This window comes from Alnus glutinosa, chromosome 4 (genome assembly GCF_958979055.1).
Source record: "Alnus glutinosa chromosome 4, dhAlnGlut1.1, whole genome shotgun sequence".
Lineage (NCBI taxonomy): Eukaryota > Viridiplantae > Streptophyta > Magnoliopsida > Fagales > Betulaceae > Alnus > Alnus glutinosa.
In genome coordinates this window covers 16774677-16790735 of record NC_084889.1, presented here as the reverse complement: position 1 = coordinate 16790735, position 16059 = coordinate 16774677, and the positions used below count along the sequence as shown (strand labels likewise).

Below are 16059 nucleotides of genomic sequence, written 5' to 3'. Positions count from 1 at the left end.
TCGAACATTTACTCGATCCTAGTGCATTAGTCGTATCGATTGTGATATGATCAAATGATAAATTGAACTCTATGAATTTTGTATTATCCTTGTGCACTAGTCCAATCGATCATGAATTTTGTATTATCCTTGTGCATTAGTCCAATCGATCATGATAAGATCAAATGACCGATCGAACTTGACAAGATTAAATGTTAGATTGATCATTTGATCGTATCACTATAGATCAGACTAATGCACTAGGATCTATCAAACTTTCAATCGAACCTTTAGTCGTTTCAATTTTGATCAATCATTTGATTGGACTAATGCACAAGGACCAATCGGACGTTTGATCAAATATTCTATCAAGCTAGTACACAAGGATAATACAAAATCTATAGAGTTCGATTGATCATTCAATCTTATCATGGTCGATCGAATTAGACAAGATCACAATTGTTTTGAGACAAGGATTTGGGGCTTGTCCTTTCCTCCAATCGGAGGATGCTCAAAAAATTATCTCAATCAATGATGTTGTAGAAGAAAGAAAACATAACATGTCTACGAAGTGTACTTTGAAAAGCCATCAATTAGTTAGGGACTTTGGTAATTTGAGTATTGTACACCCTTATTGAATGTCTTAATCTATGACATTTTGAGGTCTCTAGACATTGTGAGATAGAACAAGAACCCCTCATGGAGAGGTATTTAATGTTTGGATTTTGTGTTGTATCTGTGAAAGAGACAACCAAATATTTCCTTTCTCAATTATGAGACAAGAAGTTGTTTGGCCCTTACTGGTACTAGTTTTCAACTTGTCAATATTGTGACCACCATATATGGTGCAGTTAATTTTTTTTTTTTTTTTTGAATTTTTATTTTGGTTCATTCTAGTACTCACCCAAAAAGTTGACACTATTGCCCTATTATCAACATCGACATTCAAGAGACTACACTGATAATAGGTTATGAGTGTTAACTTTTATGTCAACACTGATGTGTTTTTATTTATTTGTTTAGGGTCAATCTCGTCGACCTAAAAATTTGACGCTATTGACCTATTATCAACGTTGACTCTTGAATGGCAACACTGATAATAGGTCATGATCATGTTGATGCTAATGTGTTTTTTATTTTAATTTTTTTTAATAAAAGAATTAAAGAATTGATATAACATCAACAATGATATTGGTGTTGACACTGATATTTTATTATTAGGGTCGACTTTTGTCGCTGCTGATGGAAGAATGTTGTTGCTAATAGCTTCCACTTTAACCGATGCACGGGAAAAAATAACTGCCCAAGTTATTAGTGGTGACATATTAGTGTTAACAATTTTGTCGACACTAATTTTAATTTCTTTTTAACACCAATATCAACATTTTTGTCGATGTTAATATATAGTTATTTATTAGCGGCAACTTTTCACAGTCGACAGTAATAAGCCATTATTAGCAAGGAGGTTTGGGTCACTAATGGCACAATTTCTTGTAGTGCATGTGGCATCGAACATGGTTCATTGACATGGTGATGGCGTGACATGCTGACATGGAAAAATTGACATGTGGTAGTCTCGTACGAATGAGAACCATTCTTGTTCAAACAAATACAACTTCGTTCCAACGAGATCCTAGCGAAAAGGTTCTCTGTGCATGTGACAGTAAATCAAGCATAACTTTTGCTAAAAATAGTAGAATTGCGCATAACAATTGGGAAAGCCCTTTCGGCACGCACACCATGGTCATTAGCATGAGCATATTTTCGGGCTCAAAATCTATCGTTTTCGATCATATCTGAAACCCAATTTTAAGTTATTTCATGCCATTTTTATGAAATATTTATTTTCTTTGGGGTGTCTAAGGTTCTCTTTTTCGTATCTCTCTCCTTCTGGATTTTCTATCATATATTTTCAGAATATTCCTAATTTTGTATGATGTTAATGTATATATACATAATTCACTATCTTATTCTACTGTTTTCAATTTTCCTTTTATCTTTTATTATTCTTGCGTTTTATATGTAGTCTTATGGATGAGAGCTAGTTTAAGCTTTTGGAATAAGTGGTAATTTATAAATAATAACGAAAATTAACATTAATAGTTGTTATGAAGTGTAACATCATATTACCTTCAAAAAGTGGAATAGAATTAATAATGTTTACCATATTGCACCACTACAAAAGATCTCGCTTACATATATGGAGCCAATCGAAGTAATCGTCTAACATTTTGGGACACACAAGGCCAAGCTTCAATTTTATTGAATGCGAAAAACTCGGAAAATAACATGGACCATGGAAACCCTTCAGCGACTATTGACGTAACTGCAATCCAAGCGAACTTCACCTTGATTCCTAGTAAGAACTTCGACGTTCCCAAGCTTTACCATAGACACCAAAAACTGGTTCTCGAAGAGAAAGGGCTGAGATGCCATTGCTTCTACAAAGGGAGCCGTTCTTTGATCTGAATAGAGTTCTTGATCCGTTGTTAACAATCCTGCCTTCTTCTGAAGATTTGTGTAGTAAACAGTGTCAAAGGTCCTCGGAGTTATTACATCGAGATAAACAAGATCCGTTGAGCGTTGACATCTTTTCTTCAACAGTTTCAAGTAAGAGGTATTGAGTGAGGGATCAGGCTTTGTGGTTCCGTTGAAGTTATAGACCCTGTTCAGAAATGCACCACAAGTAGCTCTACCAATGGTGTGTGCTCCAGAGAGAGCGACTAAATCAAGTATATCTAAACCTTTAGCTTTGAAATAATTAATCAAGGTAGTAACATTTTCATGCCCTTGAGGGACCACTTCGGCTTCTTTGTCAATAGAAATTCTCCCATCTTTGCGCCCAAACGGGACTTGCCAGAACGGACCTCCGGCAAAAACGGTGGCGTCTCTAGCGGCGGCGGTGAGAATGTCAGCGCAAGAGACAGTTCTAGGGCACCTCTTCTCGAGGGCCTTCTTAATGTCGTCTATCACTGGGAAACCTCTCAGAGTACTGCTCACATAAGCTGTCCTCTCGCTTCCTTTGTAGTTCAGCAAAATGGATGCATCACATCCCTGCAATAATGCACAACCTTCTTTTGTAAGAATTACAAATACCACATACGAAACTTAAGAAGATATACCAACTTAACATATCTTTTGATTGATTAGAGGAAACTAATATCGTCAGTCCCTAGGACACCATGCAAAGCGTGAGCTCAAGAAATTATTTGCACTAAAAGAGGTCGAGCCTTTGACCTAATGCTCCATGAGGCACCAAGACCAAGTGATATTTTACCACTGGAGTCGGCCATTTGGAAAAACATTTGCATTTATAAGTTGTTTTTAACAAATAATGGAGTTATATAAACCAAAATTGATGTCATAGATCACATCATATTAGCCAATTATCTAGTTTATTATGATTCGACATGATTTCTTCAGTTTCAATATTAGTTGATTTTCAAATTATAACTCAAAAAAAAAAAAAAAAAAAAAAAAAGAAGAAGAAGAAGAAGAAGAAGAAGCGAGGAAAGGATTTATAGTTTCATCAATATTGAGTTTGATTTAATTTTATAAAAACTGTCTCTTACCCTAACAGCACAGTCGTGGAAGTGCAAACGAATGAGGCTAGGAGCCAAGGTGAAATCCTTCTGAATCCAGGCTCCCACTATTTGCTGGATGATGCCTTCAGCGTCCGGACATGTGTTAAGGTAGTAATCAAAAGACAAGTAATCTGCAGGATTTCGAGAAACAGCCTTTTTAGCAGATGCAAGTAGTAGTGGGTCAGCGGCCGATAAGTACTCCAAATGAACAAGGAGAACAAAGAGAGCCAAGTAGAGAAATTTCATGTTTCTTAGAGTTTCTTTCACTAGTACGAAAGACGTGCGGGTTTATAGAAATTATGTCTTAATTTGTCTTCTTTTATAGGTTGTTGATAATTGATGCTTGCGTTTAAAGAAATGTGAAAACGTGAGAAGCACTCTCCACACAAATGGTTGACATGCAAACATGTAGATTTAGCAACTAAGTCTCAACTCTCAAGGGCAAAGAATAATAATTATATATTTAATTTCAACCCATAAAGAATTTGGGTTTTAGTGGTGAAGGATCCCACCGGCCAGAGGCTTAAAGCCTCCTGTGCTGACTATGTGTGTCAACAGCGTTAGATTATATATTTCTCAAAACCATGTAAGCGCCAACATGATTTTCTAGAATTCTTTATACGTAATATATATCCTTCATAGGTCTCCTAGAGGCCGGCATTTCCAATTTTTTCCTAATAACTTCATTCTTCTTAATGGATCATGGTGATAGGTAATACCGTTGGCCCGATAAAAAGCCCACATCAGCCTTCCAAGCCCATGGACATTCGGGCTCCTTTAAACTTTGACCCACAAGCACTTAACCTGCAAAATGCACTTAACAAGCTAGAGCATTCAATTGCCTCTTAAGAGGCTCTAGCATTTTGAAAACGCTCTCTTCTCTCTCTCTCTCTCTCTCGATCTCTCTCTCAAGAAAAGGCCACTGCCATTGTTAGCAATAATAGAATCAGTTACTCTGTATTATACACGTGGATTAATTAAAGGATGATGTAATAGTTTTCGCTGATGTCATACTTAGTTAGATGACTCAAGTTGCCAACTCTAGTTAGCCGACTCTTTTCTGTATGTATCTAGAAACTTGTTCTGGTATTCATTATTATTCCAAATATTTCAATATACAAAAGCGACAGCTTTCCTCCATTCTTTGCTTTCTCTGTTTTCTCTGTTTTTTACTTTGCAAAGTCTTCACATTCAACATGGTATCAGAGCTTTTCTAAGCTTTTTCTCTCACAATTTTCATGGAGTCCGTAATTCCTCCCATGTCTTCCTCTTTTTCTTCTATCAATTCTGCCATTGCTTCTGATGATATTTCATCAAATCCCCTGTATCTACACCATGGCAATAGTCCTGGTTCGCTTATGGTTGATCAACCCCTGACCGGAGATAATTACAGTGCCTGGAGCCGATCTATGATCATGGCACTCACTGCGAAAAATAAGATAGCTTTCATTGATGGTTCTTTGCCTCAGCCATCTATTGATGATCCAATTTTCAGAAATTGGATTCGATATAATAACATGGTTCTCTCTTGGATCATGAATTCCGTCACGAAGGAAATTGCTAGCAGCATTCTCTACATCACAAATGCTGAGATTATGTGGAAGGATTTGAAAGACCGCTTCTCTCAAGGTAATGGTACCCGTATCTTCGAATTAAAGAAAGCTATCTCTAATTTGAATCAAGGAAATAATTCTGTCAATACCTATTATACCTCTCTTAAAGCACTTTGGGATGAATTGGCAAATTTTGAGTCAATTCCAGTGTGTACTTGTGGTTGTAAGTGCACCTGTGGAATTGTTAAGACGATTATGGAAAATCGGGAAAGGGATTATATTCTACAATTTCTAATGGGTTTGAATGATTCCTATTCCCATATCTCTGGTAAATTGTTGTTGAATGATCCTCTTCCCCCGATGAACAAGGTGTTTACTTTGATCATTCAAGAAGAAAGGAAGAGAATGATCAAATTTGCCTCAACTCATCAGAACGTTTTTCAGAACAGTTCTGCCCTAGTATCTCGGTCTTCTGCTACACCAGATGCTAATCAGAATTTCAAGAGTAATTTCAAGCAACCTTACAAAAGGGATCGACCTACTTGTAGCCATTGTGGTATTGTTGGACATACCATTGAGAAATGCTACAAAATCCATGGATTTCCTCTTGGATTTAAGTTCACTAAGAGCCGAATTACTGGTGACTCCTCTGCTCATCAAGTTCAAACACATGATGATGGTTCTTCTTCTCAACTTGTGTCCCAGTTCACTCCTCAACTTGTGTCCTAGTTCACTCCTCAAATTGTGCCTCAGTTTACTCCAGAGCAATGCCAACACTTCTTGCAATGCTTAAGCCTCCATCTCTTGAGAATGCTCCTTCTCCTTTAGCTCATCACGTTGGTCTTACTACTGACAATCGTGATTAGTTGATTCCTCACATGTCTGGTATATCTCCATCTTCTTTTCTCAATTTTCATCCGTTTAATCTTGATCCTAAACTTTCTGTCTTTTCTTCATGACATTCGGTATCTCCTGTATCAACTATTTCCTCCAAATGGATAATTGATACAGGAGCCACCGATCACATGATTTGCTCTATTTCTTTTTTTACTTCAATTACTGCCAAAGTTTCCACCACTGTTAAACTTCCAAATGGGAAATTTGCTGCTGTTACCCATAATGGAACAGTCCAAATTTCAGCCCATCTTGTCCTCACCAATGTATTGTGTGTTCCTTCTTTTTCATTCAACTTGTTGTCTGTTAGCAGACTCATTAGGTCTATTCCTTGTTGCTTCATTTTGTTTGCTAACTTTTGTTTCATTCAGAGTTTAACCACCTGGATGACGATTGGATTGGGTGAACTACAAGATGGCTTGTATTACTTGGTGCAAAATCCAGCAACATCTTCAAGTTTTACATAGACGACCAAGTCTGCTCCTTCTTTTTCTGCTTCGATTAAAACTATTTGTACAGATCCTTGGCATTTTCGATTAGGCCATTTACCTTCTTCTAGGATAAAATTGTTAGCCACAAATAATTCTGCCATCTCTTGTGATTCTAGTGATAGTCTTTGTTCTATATGTCCTCTACCTAGACAAAAGAGATTGGTTTTTCCTGTTAGCATGTCACATTCTCTTGCAATGTTTGATTTGATTCATTGTGACATTTGGGGTCCTTTGTCGACTCAATAAATAAATGGTTGTTCTTACTTTCTTACCATTGTTGATGATTACTCACGTTTTACTTGGATTATTGCAATCTAAATCTCAAGCAGCTTCATTCATTCAGAATTTTTTCAATTTGGTTGAAACTCAATTTCAAACCAAAATTAAAACTCTACATTCTGATAATGGATCTGAATTCCACATGGCTAAATTCTTTTCTTCAAAAGGAGTTCTACATCAACTTAGTTGTGTAGAAACTCCCCAACAAAATGTTGTGGTGGAACGTAAGCATCAACATATTCTTAATGTGGCTCGTGCACTTCGTTTTCAATCTCATTTGCCTTTGTCTTTTTGGGATGATTGTATTCTTACAGCAACTTATCTCATAAATAGAATTCCATCTCCTCTCTTAAATAATAAATCCCCTTATGAAATGTTGTTTTCCAAACCTCCTAGTTACACTCATTTGCGGGTTTTTGGTTGCTTATGCTATGCTTCAACTTTAACCCGACATAGGTCTAAGTTTGATTCTCGTGCTCGCCCTTCCATTTTTTTAGGTTATTCACCTAATCACAAAGGATACAAACTTTATGATCTACAATCTCATTCCTATTTTGTTTTTTGCGATGTGATTGTCCATGAACACATTTTTCCCTTTGATCAATCTCGTGGTTCTATTGTTTTTCCCCCAAAACCAGATTCTGTTATCTCTTCTTTTCCTACTATAGATGGTGTTTTTACTTTACCTCTTTCTTTTCCCGACACACCTGAGTATGATAACAACTATATCATTCACACTGATTCTTCTCGTGTTATTTCCCCTCATTTTCCTTCTCCTGTCCCATCTCCATCTCCTATTTCTCCTACTCCTTCTAATGTTCCTTCCTCTTCTGATGTTATTCCTTCTATTCCTCCTTTAAGAAAATCTACTAGAACTCGATGTATGCCAGGTTATTTGCATCAATATCATTGCAATCTTACTGATCATGTTGGTTCATCCAATCATCCATCTTCATCAGGTATTCCTTTTGCTTTGTCTTCCTCCCTTGGTTATGATAAACTCTCTTCTTCATATAAATCATTCTGTTTTTCTGTTTCCACAAATGTTGAGCACCAATTTTACCATCAAACTGTTAAGCATCAGCATTGGCGTCAAGTTATGAGTGATGAAATTCGTGCTCTTGAGGAGAACAAGACCTGGATTCTTACTGATCTACCTCCACATAAAACGGCTATTGGCTGTCGTTGGGTTTACAAGATTAAATTCAAGGCTGATGGGAGTATTGAGAGGTACAAAGCCCGTTTGGTTGCTAAGGGCTATACACAGTGTGAAGGCCTTGACTATTATAAAACATTTTCTCCCGTTGCTAAGATTTCTACCGTTCGGTGTTTGTTAGCTATTGCTGCATCCAAGAATTGGTTTCTTCACCAACTTGATGTCAACAATGCTTTCCTTCATGGAGAACTTGATGAAGAAGTCTATATGAGTTTACCACCCGGTTTTGCTAGCAAGAGGGAGCATCGGGTGTGCAAACTCACCAAATCCTTATATGGTCTCAAACAAGCTTCTAGGCAATGGTTTGCCAAGTTTTCAACCACTTTGCTGTAGCATGGATTTCATCAATCCAAGGCCGATTACTCTCTCTTTACTCGAGTTAAAGGTGACACTTTTGTTGCTCTTTTGGTATATGTGGATGATATTATTATTGCTAGTAATGATAATTCGGAAGTTTCTCATCTCACTGCATTTCTCAACACACAATTCAAGCTTAAAGACCTTGGTCCATTACGATTTTTTCTTGGCCTTGAAGTTGCTAGCAGTTCCAAAGGGATTTCTGTTTGCCAAAGGAAATACACTCTGGAAATTCTGGAGGATGCTGGTCTATTGGCATCAAAACCGGCTTCTTTTCCCATGGAGTCCAACCTCAAACTTAGCCACACCTCTGGGAAGTTACTGCCGGATCCTACTTCTTATAGAAGACTGGTAGGCCGCTTGCTATATCTTACCATTACCAGACCTGATATTTCATTTTCCGTTTAGATTCTTAGCCAGTTCATGGATGCTCATCGGCAACCTCACATGCATGCTGCTGTTCGGGTTCTCAGATACTTAAAATCAGTTCCTGCTCAAGGCTTATTTTATCCTGTTGATTCCCTTTTACATCTTAAGGCTTTTTGCGACTCGAATTGGGCTGGTTGTCCCGATACTCATAAGTCTGTTACTGGTTTTTGTGTGTTCTTGGGTGACTCTTTGATTTCCTGGAAATCCAAGAAACAAGTCACCGTTTCTCGATCTTCAGCTAAAGCTGAGTATCGTTCCATGGCAACTACTACTTGTGAGATAATTTGGCTATTCAGTTTGCTCAAGGATCTGCATATTTCTCATCCTCAATCTGCTCTATTGTTTTGTAATAGTCAGGCTGCTCTCCACATAGCCGCTAACCCTGTGTATCATGAACGTACAAAGCACATTGAAGTTGATTGTCACCTCGTTCACAAGAAGATTCAAGCTGGTTTAATTCGGACCTTGCATGTCAAGACTCAACATCAATTGGCTGATTTATTCACTAAAGCTTTGGGTCATGGTCCTTTCTTTCATCTGATTTCCAAGATGAATGTTGTTAATCTCTTCCCTTCATCTTGAGGGGGAGTGTTAGCAATAATAGAATCAGTTCCTCTGTATTATACACGTGGGTTAATTAAAGGAGGATGTAATAGTTTTTGCTGATGTCATAGTTAGTTAGATGACTCTAGTTGCCAACTCTAGTTAGCCGACTCTTTTCTGTATGTATCCAGAAACTTGTTCTGGTATTCATTATTATTCCAGATATTTCAATATACAAAAGCGACAGCTTTTCTCTATTCTTTGCTTTCTCTGTTTTCTCTGTTCTTTACTTTGCAAAGTCTTCACATTCAACAGCCATTGCCTTTACTAAGTTTCTTTCTTCTCCGAGAGAGAAACTCCATTTTCCCTATAGAGGTTTCTATAGATCTATTGGTTGTTGTTTTTGACGATTTATCTCGGACCCTCATAAAACCGCAGCTTTTGTCTCCTCCCCTCACCAGTCGCATCATCCACCTCGCCAGTCGTCCTATCCATTGCGTCGACTGTTGGATCTGTGAAGTTTCGAAGATTAGTTTTTTCAAAACAAGATATTCTCTTCTCCGCCAGTTCCAGCCTGCAATGTCCCATCTTCCCAATGCCATCAACTGCTTCTTCCTCCGGCATCCACGCACCGGCGCGTGGATGCCACGCGTTGGACAGCTTCCTCACACCGCCTTCCTCTGCTTCGCCCTCAGCCGAAGCTGCTGTTTTATAGATTTTTTCCGTTAGTTTGTGCTTTTCTGTTTGATGTTGTTATGTTGTTTTCAGCTTTACCCAAACCGTTTGGGCTTCAAAATCTTTGTCTATGTAGGAGATCGCTTTTCCAATATTTTGTCTTCTTAGTCTGTTCGGTTTCCTTGGAAGCTATAATAGATCTAAGTTTCCTTTTCTTAGTCTGTTCGGTTTCTTAATTGGGAGCCGGACTAGATCTAAATTTATAGGGATTTTCTTACCCCAGATTGTTTTATCCATTTTAGTGGGCCGTGGCTTTAACAGGCTGCATTTCTAAGTGACTTTCACTTTCCTAATTTTCCTTCTGAGTTCTAAAGTGCTTGTAGCCTATCTTGGTTGGGTTATTGAGTTGTTAGTTTGGTTTTGTTTTGTCTTTCAATGTATCCTGTTTCTGTAATTTGTTTCCGCAATATTTTTAAAAAAATAAAAATAAAAAATTGCATCGTCGGAGAAGAAAAAGAAAATAGAACAACCCGAATAATGGAAATACAGTTCCCCATATGAGCTATATTTGAAATGTGTGCAATCTCATGCGCTGGATCTCCACTGGAGGACAATGAAAATATACTATTAAGTTACATATATTGCTTCAGAATATAAACTATGAACAAAATGAATTTGCTAGTTTCATGGCATTCTCTCATCTCTGAAGTCCGAAGTTAAAGACATTCTGATCAGGTGGTGGGGGAAGCCAAAGAGAGGTGGCAGCAAGCACTAAGTATCATTCCACAGGGCTGTGCTACTACGAACCGAGACTCCAACCCCGGCCCACTGTTGTTCAATTCAGAAAATTGAGGAAAATCCAGTTTACCTGACATGCTCAAGATTCCACAAAATTTTTGATTATCGATCCTATGGGAAGCCTTCACGATGCTTCTCTTACCTTCAGGCAAAGTAAACTCTTGAGCAATGGAAAACATCATCAAAACCTTCATAATATATAATTAATTAACGGGAAAACTTTACTTATCTACCAAGCACGATTTTGTAATCATAATCTCGAATTATTTATTTTTGTAATATCAGTATCCCATATTTCAATTCATTTTCATTTCACTCCTTTCATTAGTGTTTAGGGTTAACTATCCCATATACTCCACTAAAATTTATAATTTTTTTTGGAAAAAATAAAATAAAAACAAAAACAAAACAAAATTTACCCTTGACTGTGGGTCACCAGGGGTATTTTTATTTTTTATTTTAAAAAATAAAAAATAAAAATATGAGTATTTTAGACATTTTGATATCATCTGTCAGAATTTAATAAAAAATCTTAATGAAAGGTTGAAATTAAAAGGTGCTAAAACTTAGATTACCGACATTAAAAAAGTTGCAATCCTCTAAATTATACAACCATCATGCATATGCAGAAAATTCCAAAGAAAAAATACAATTTAAACCATTACTACTAAAAAGAGTTACATTAATACCGTATGAAGAAATTAGATCAATACCCTATGAAGAAATTAGCTACTTATAGAAGTGTTAGAATTCACTTGTAATTCTTATGCATACTGAAACTGTAGATTCATTAATCCCCTATGTAAATGTGATAACACTACAATCACATAGATGTTAATACATATATACATAAGAAGGTTAAGATGGTCCATATGCTGCTAGAATATTATGGATAAAATTTTCTTGTGCATTAGTTTGTTGCGAAATATTCTGAATATGTCTATCTTTTAGAGTGCATCCATAATTAAACATGTTCTAATTAAGTACTCTTAATATGTAGTTACTAATGTGCCGTTTGTGGCACTTTTAACTATTATTGTTATTTGTCATATATCATATAATAATTCTTAACGAAAAATTGAAAATTTTTACTTCCGCCTTTCATTAACCGAATGCGGGCGCGCGCTACATGCTAGCTATTTTGGTGCTTGTGCTCGTTAGTGACTTTTAGTGTTGTGTTAAACTGTATTGCTTTTTTCAATTTTTAAGGGGGGAGGGGTATTTTATAAAGAGAGAGAGAGAGAGAGAGAGAGAGAGAGAGAGAGAGAGAGAGAGGGCCTTCCGCCGCCAAAGAATGCTTAATAAATGTACTTATTTGATATTCAAATATTTAGTACAAATTTACAACTTTAACCAACACAGGCAAAACATAAACAATCACAATATAAAATAAGAAAAAGAAGAAGCAAGCATCCATATTTACAGCGAAGCAAGATAATCAGAAAGAAAATTACATCAACCAATCCACAAAGGCAACAGATAAAAGTACCGGATCAAGGTTTTTTAAGCTTTGCAGCAAACAAAACGACCAAGTCCTTTAGGAGGATCCCCACGTCCTTCATCTCCAGAAATGTCAACCGCCTTATGCTGTTTATGCTTCTTCTTGGTCTCATCTTTAGGGACAGTTACAGTAAGTACCCCATCACGCATTGAAGCCTTAATTTCATCAACCTTTGCATTCTCTGGCAAACGGAACTGCCTCGAAAAGCTGCCACTGCTTCTCTCCTTGCAGTGCCACTTTTCGGCCTTGTCGTCGTCTGCCACGTCTTTCCTCTCCCCGCTTATATGAAGCACTCTGTTTTCATGCACTTGAAGCTTCACGTCCTCTTTTGTAAGACCCGGAAGATCAATTTCAAAGATGTTGGCGTGACGGGTTTCCTTCCAGTCCATGAGGATATCCGAGTTATTGAAAAAGCCTTGGAAAGGATCTAAGAGGGATTGAAATAGGGACATCTTAGTACTTCGCTTGTTATGTGTTGAGAGAGAGCTTTACGGTTTTCTGTCTTGTTTCCTGGTGATGATCAGGTGGTTGTTGATGTTGCTATATATATATATTGGAAGGAGGCTAGCTTCTTGAAATTTCTGGAGCTGGATAGAATATTAATCTTGCTACTAGACGCTAGGCTTAGAAAAGAATGTTGGAGAAAGTTTGAGTGATCCATTTCACTATGCTTTTGGAATTCTCACAAGTCAGAGTTTGAGGAAGTCTTCTGGAAGTTTCTCGAAAACTATTGCTAAAGCCTATCCTTTTTTCTTTCCTTTCTTTTCTTTCTTTGTACGAAGGGAGAAGCGAAAGAGAGGAAATACATCATACATCACAAAACAAAAGAAAGTGGGGCTACCATACATATATGGAAATAAATAAATCACATAGGAAAATAAAGACAATAACGAAAATAATAGAACGAAGACAAGAGATTTTACCTGGTTCGGTCAATGAATGACATACGTTTACAGGATAAAGCCCAAAACTACAAAAAAAAAAAAAAAAAAAAACAAATTCTTGACGATTTAAAACCGTCCAGAAATGCGAAAAAATCGTCTGAAATCAATTCCAGACGGTTTTTTTCTAGACGGTTTAAAACCGTCTAGGATATAACGTCGCTAAATAAATTTCTGGACGGTTTGGGACCAAACCGTCCAGAAAATTATGGATGGTTTGGTCCTAAACCGTCCAAATTTACTCTTCTTTTTTTTTTCTGTTCCCTTTTACTTTTTATTAATATAATTGATTATATAATGAAAATTCTCTGGACGGTTCGGTTCCTTTTTTGTTCGGTTCCACTGCTTGGGGGTTTCAACGGGATAGGGCCCAGGAGGGACCGTCGCCGTCGGTGATGAACACGCAGAGGTCAAAAGGCCTTGGAGGGGCGTGGGAATGCGGCGGACGGCCGGGAAGAGTGGGCCATGGAAGTACGGCATGGACCCTGGGGTACATTCGGCACATTGAGGCTCTTCACGATCTGCTGCGCCGTGGCAAGGACTCGATCCTCTCCGCCTGTATTGACGCTCTTCGTGGTCGTGGTGGCCATTTCTGGTTTCGGATTCTTGGGGTTTCAGTCTCAGAGACAGAGAAAAGTGGTTCGGTATCAGGAAATTAGGGATTAGAAATTTGGGGATAGGATTAGCGATAGCGAGGCCATTTTCTCTTTTCTTTGTTGGGTTTGCGTGAGTGCGTGTGTTTGGGTTTCGGAGGAGCTGAGGTTGACGCTGAAATGAAGAGAAGTGGTGGCCATGGGTGGGAGGGTTTCTGGCCGGTTGTGATGTTTCAGGCCAGATCGATTTTTCTATATACATATGTTTTTTTTGGCTGTAAAGGAAATGGGCGGTTGTGATTTTAGCTGGGAAAAAATTTGGATGGATGTGGTTAAATTTGAGGACATCACACGGATTGATGATATGGCATGAAAAAAAAATTTCCAGACGGTTTTAAATGAAACCGTCTGGAAATGAAATTTCATGGACGGTTTGGTAAAAACCGTCCATAAAATTCCTTAAGAATAACATTTATAGACGGTTTTGGATGAAACAGTCTATAAATTTCTAGACGGTTCCATCCAAAACCGTCTAGAAATGTTAAATTCCAGACGGTTTAGTTAAAACCGTCTGCAATTTTATGGACGGTTTAATAAAACCGTCCATAATAAATTTTTTACAGACGATTTTGAAAAAACCGTCTGCAAATTTTTTTTTCTAGACGGTTTTAAAAACTGTCTAGAAAAAAACCGTCCATAAATGCCTTTTTTTTTGTAGTGAAATGAGTACATTATACTCTTATTGCTTGATTAGTTTACAATGTAAAATGCTCTATTTATAGAGTTTACATATAAAATATAATCTTAATTAAATCCCTAAATTTATGGTAATTCAATATCATCAAATCCCTAAACTCAAGGTAATCTAATATTTATTAAATACAATACAATTCTCATCAAATCCTTAACTTCAGGGTAATCCAAATATACTCTAACATTCTCCCTCAAACTCAATGCGTAATGATTTTGGAAGCTTGAGTTTGCAATAAATTATTCTTCTTGATGACAACAGTTGACGACGATGACTAGAGGTGGTCGGCGACAGTGGTTGAAGATGCGACTTAAATTTCAATAAGCCAATTATGGGTCAAAATCAAAGCTAACTATGGGCTAAAATTGGCATGAGTTTTAAACACTACCACAAACACCAAAACAGAAGGGTCAATTATGAGCTGAAATAAGAACTAACTATGGGTTGAAATTAAAGCCAACTATAGGCTGAAACGAGCTTGGGTTTTAAACAATACCACAAAGACTGGGCCTGAGTCTTTAAAGAATATCACAAAGGTCAAAAGAATGGGTGTAGACCAACAAGACCAAATAAGTTGGCCAACAAAGGTCCTAAAGGTGGCAACTTGGCCTCTTTCTATTTTTTTTTCTTTGAATCGAGAATTTTTCTTTTCTTCCTTTCTTTTAACCGATTTTTTTTTTCTTTCTTTTTTCTTTTCAAAGAGATTTTTTTTTCCCAAACTACAAACAAACACTACAAAAAAAATGCAACTAGCCACGTGTCTACAGTAGCCGTTACTGTAGCCACGTAGCTAGATGGCAGTTAGCCACGTGTAATTAATACACGTGGCCAGTTAGCCACGTGTATTAATACACGTGGCCAGTTAGTCATGTGTACTAATTACACGTGGCTAAAATGTTTTTTTTTTTTATTTTTTTTCACTAGAAATAAAATTTTCCTTTATTTTATACATTAATTTATATATATATATTTTGAAAAAATTGTAAAAAAATTAAAAATGGCGACGTGGCATTTGAGCCACGTCGCCAAAACTGGCCCAGGTGCTCCGCGCGGGACAATTCCCGCGCACCAACTGGCCACATATTTCGAAAAAAAAGAAAATTAAAAAATTAATGATAAATATTGGACGGAGAAACTCGTTTCTCTCTCTCATTTCCGATCTACTCTCTCTCTCTCTCTCTCTCTCTCTCTCTCTCTCTCTCTGTGTCACAACACCACCGACCACCGCGCGTTCCGGCCTCAACTGTACAGAGAAACTCGTTTTCGTCGTCGGTGACGGAGAAACTAGCCGGATACGCTGGCCCTCGCCTGAGATCCAGTGAGTTCTCTCTCTCTCTCTCTCTCTCTCTCTCTCTCTCTCGTAAGGATCTCTCTTTCTTATCCCTTGATGTTTCGGTGATGTAGGGATCGAAGAAGAAGAAAAGTCGTCGATGATGGAGAAGAGGCCGGTCGTTTATGGGTCCTTTTGATGGTGA

At 37.5% G+C, this 16059-nt stretch overlaps 2 protein-coding genes across 2 annotated transcripts; both read right to left on the bottom strand.

The window, feature by feature from the left end:
- Positions 1 to 2082: 2082 nt before the first annotated feature.
- LOC133865509 (peroxidase 7-like) lies at positions 2083 to 3865 on the bottom strand. The gene is made up of 2 exons (XM_062301933.1): positions 3552 to 3865; positions 2083 to 3033 (listed from the first exon to the last, which is right to left on the bottom strand). Exons 1-2 carry the CDS (start codon positions 3807 to 3809, stop codon positions 2287 to 2289), a joined length of 1005 nt encoding a protein of 334 aa, XP_062157917.1. The 5' UTR covers positions 3810 to 3865; the 3' UTR covers positions 2083 to 2286.
- Positions 3866 to 12164: 8299 nt separating this feature from the next.
- Positions 12165 to 12840, bottom strand: LOC133867034 (18.1 kDa class I heat shock protein-like). Its single transcript, XM_062303705.1, has one exon. The coding sequence runs from the start codon at positions 12749 to 12751 to the stop codon at positions 12302 to 12304; it is 450 nt and encodes a 149-aa protein (XP_062159689.1). The 5' UTR covers positions 12752 to 12840; the 3' UTR covers positions 12165 to 12301.
- Between the last annotated feature and the right edge of the window lie 3219 nt (positions 12841 to 16059).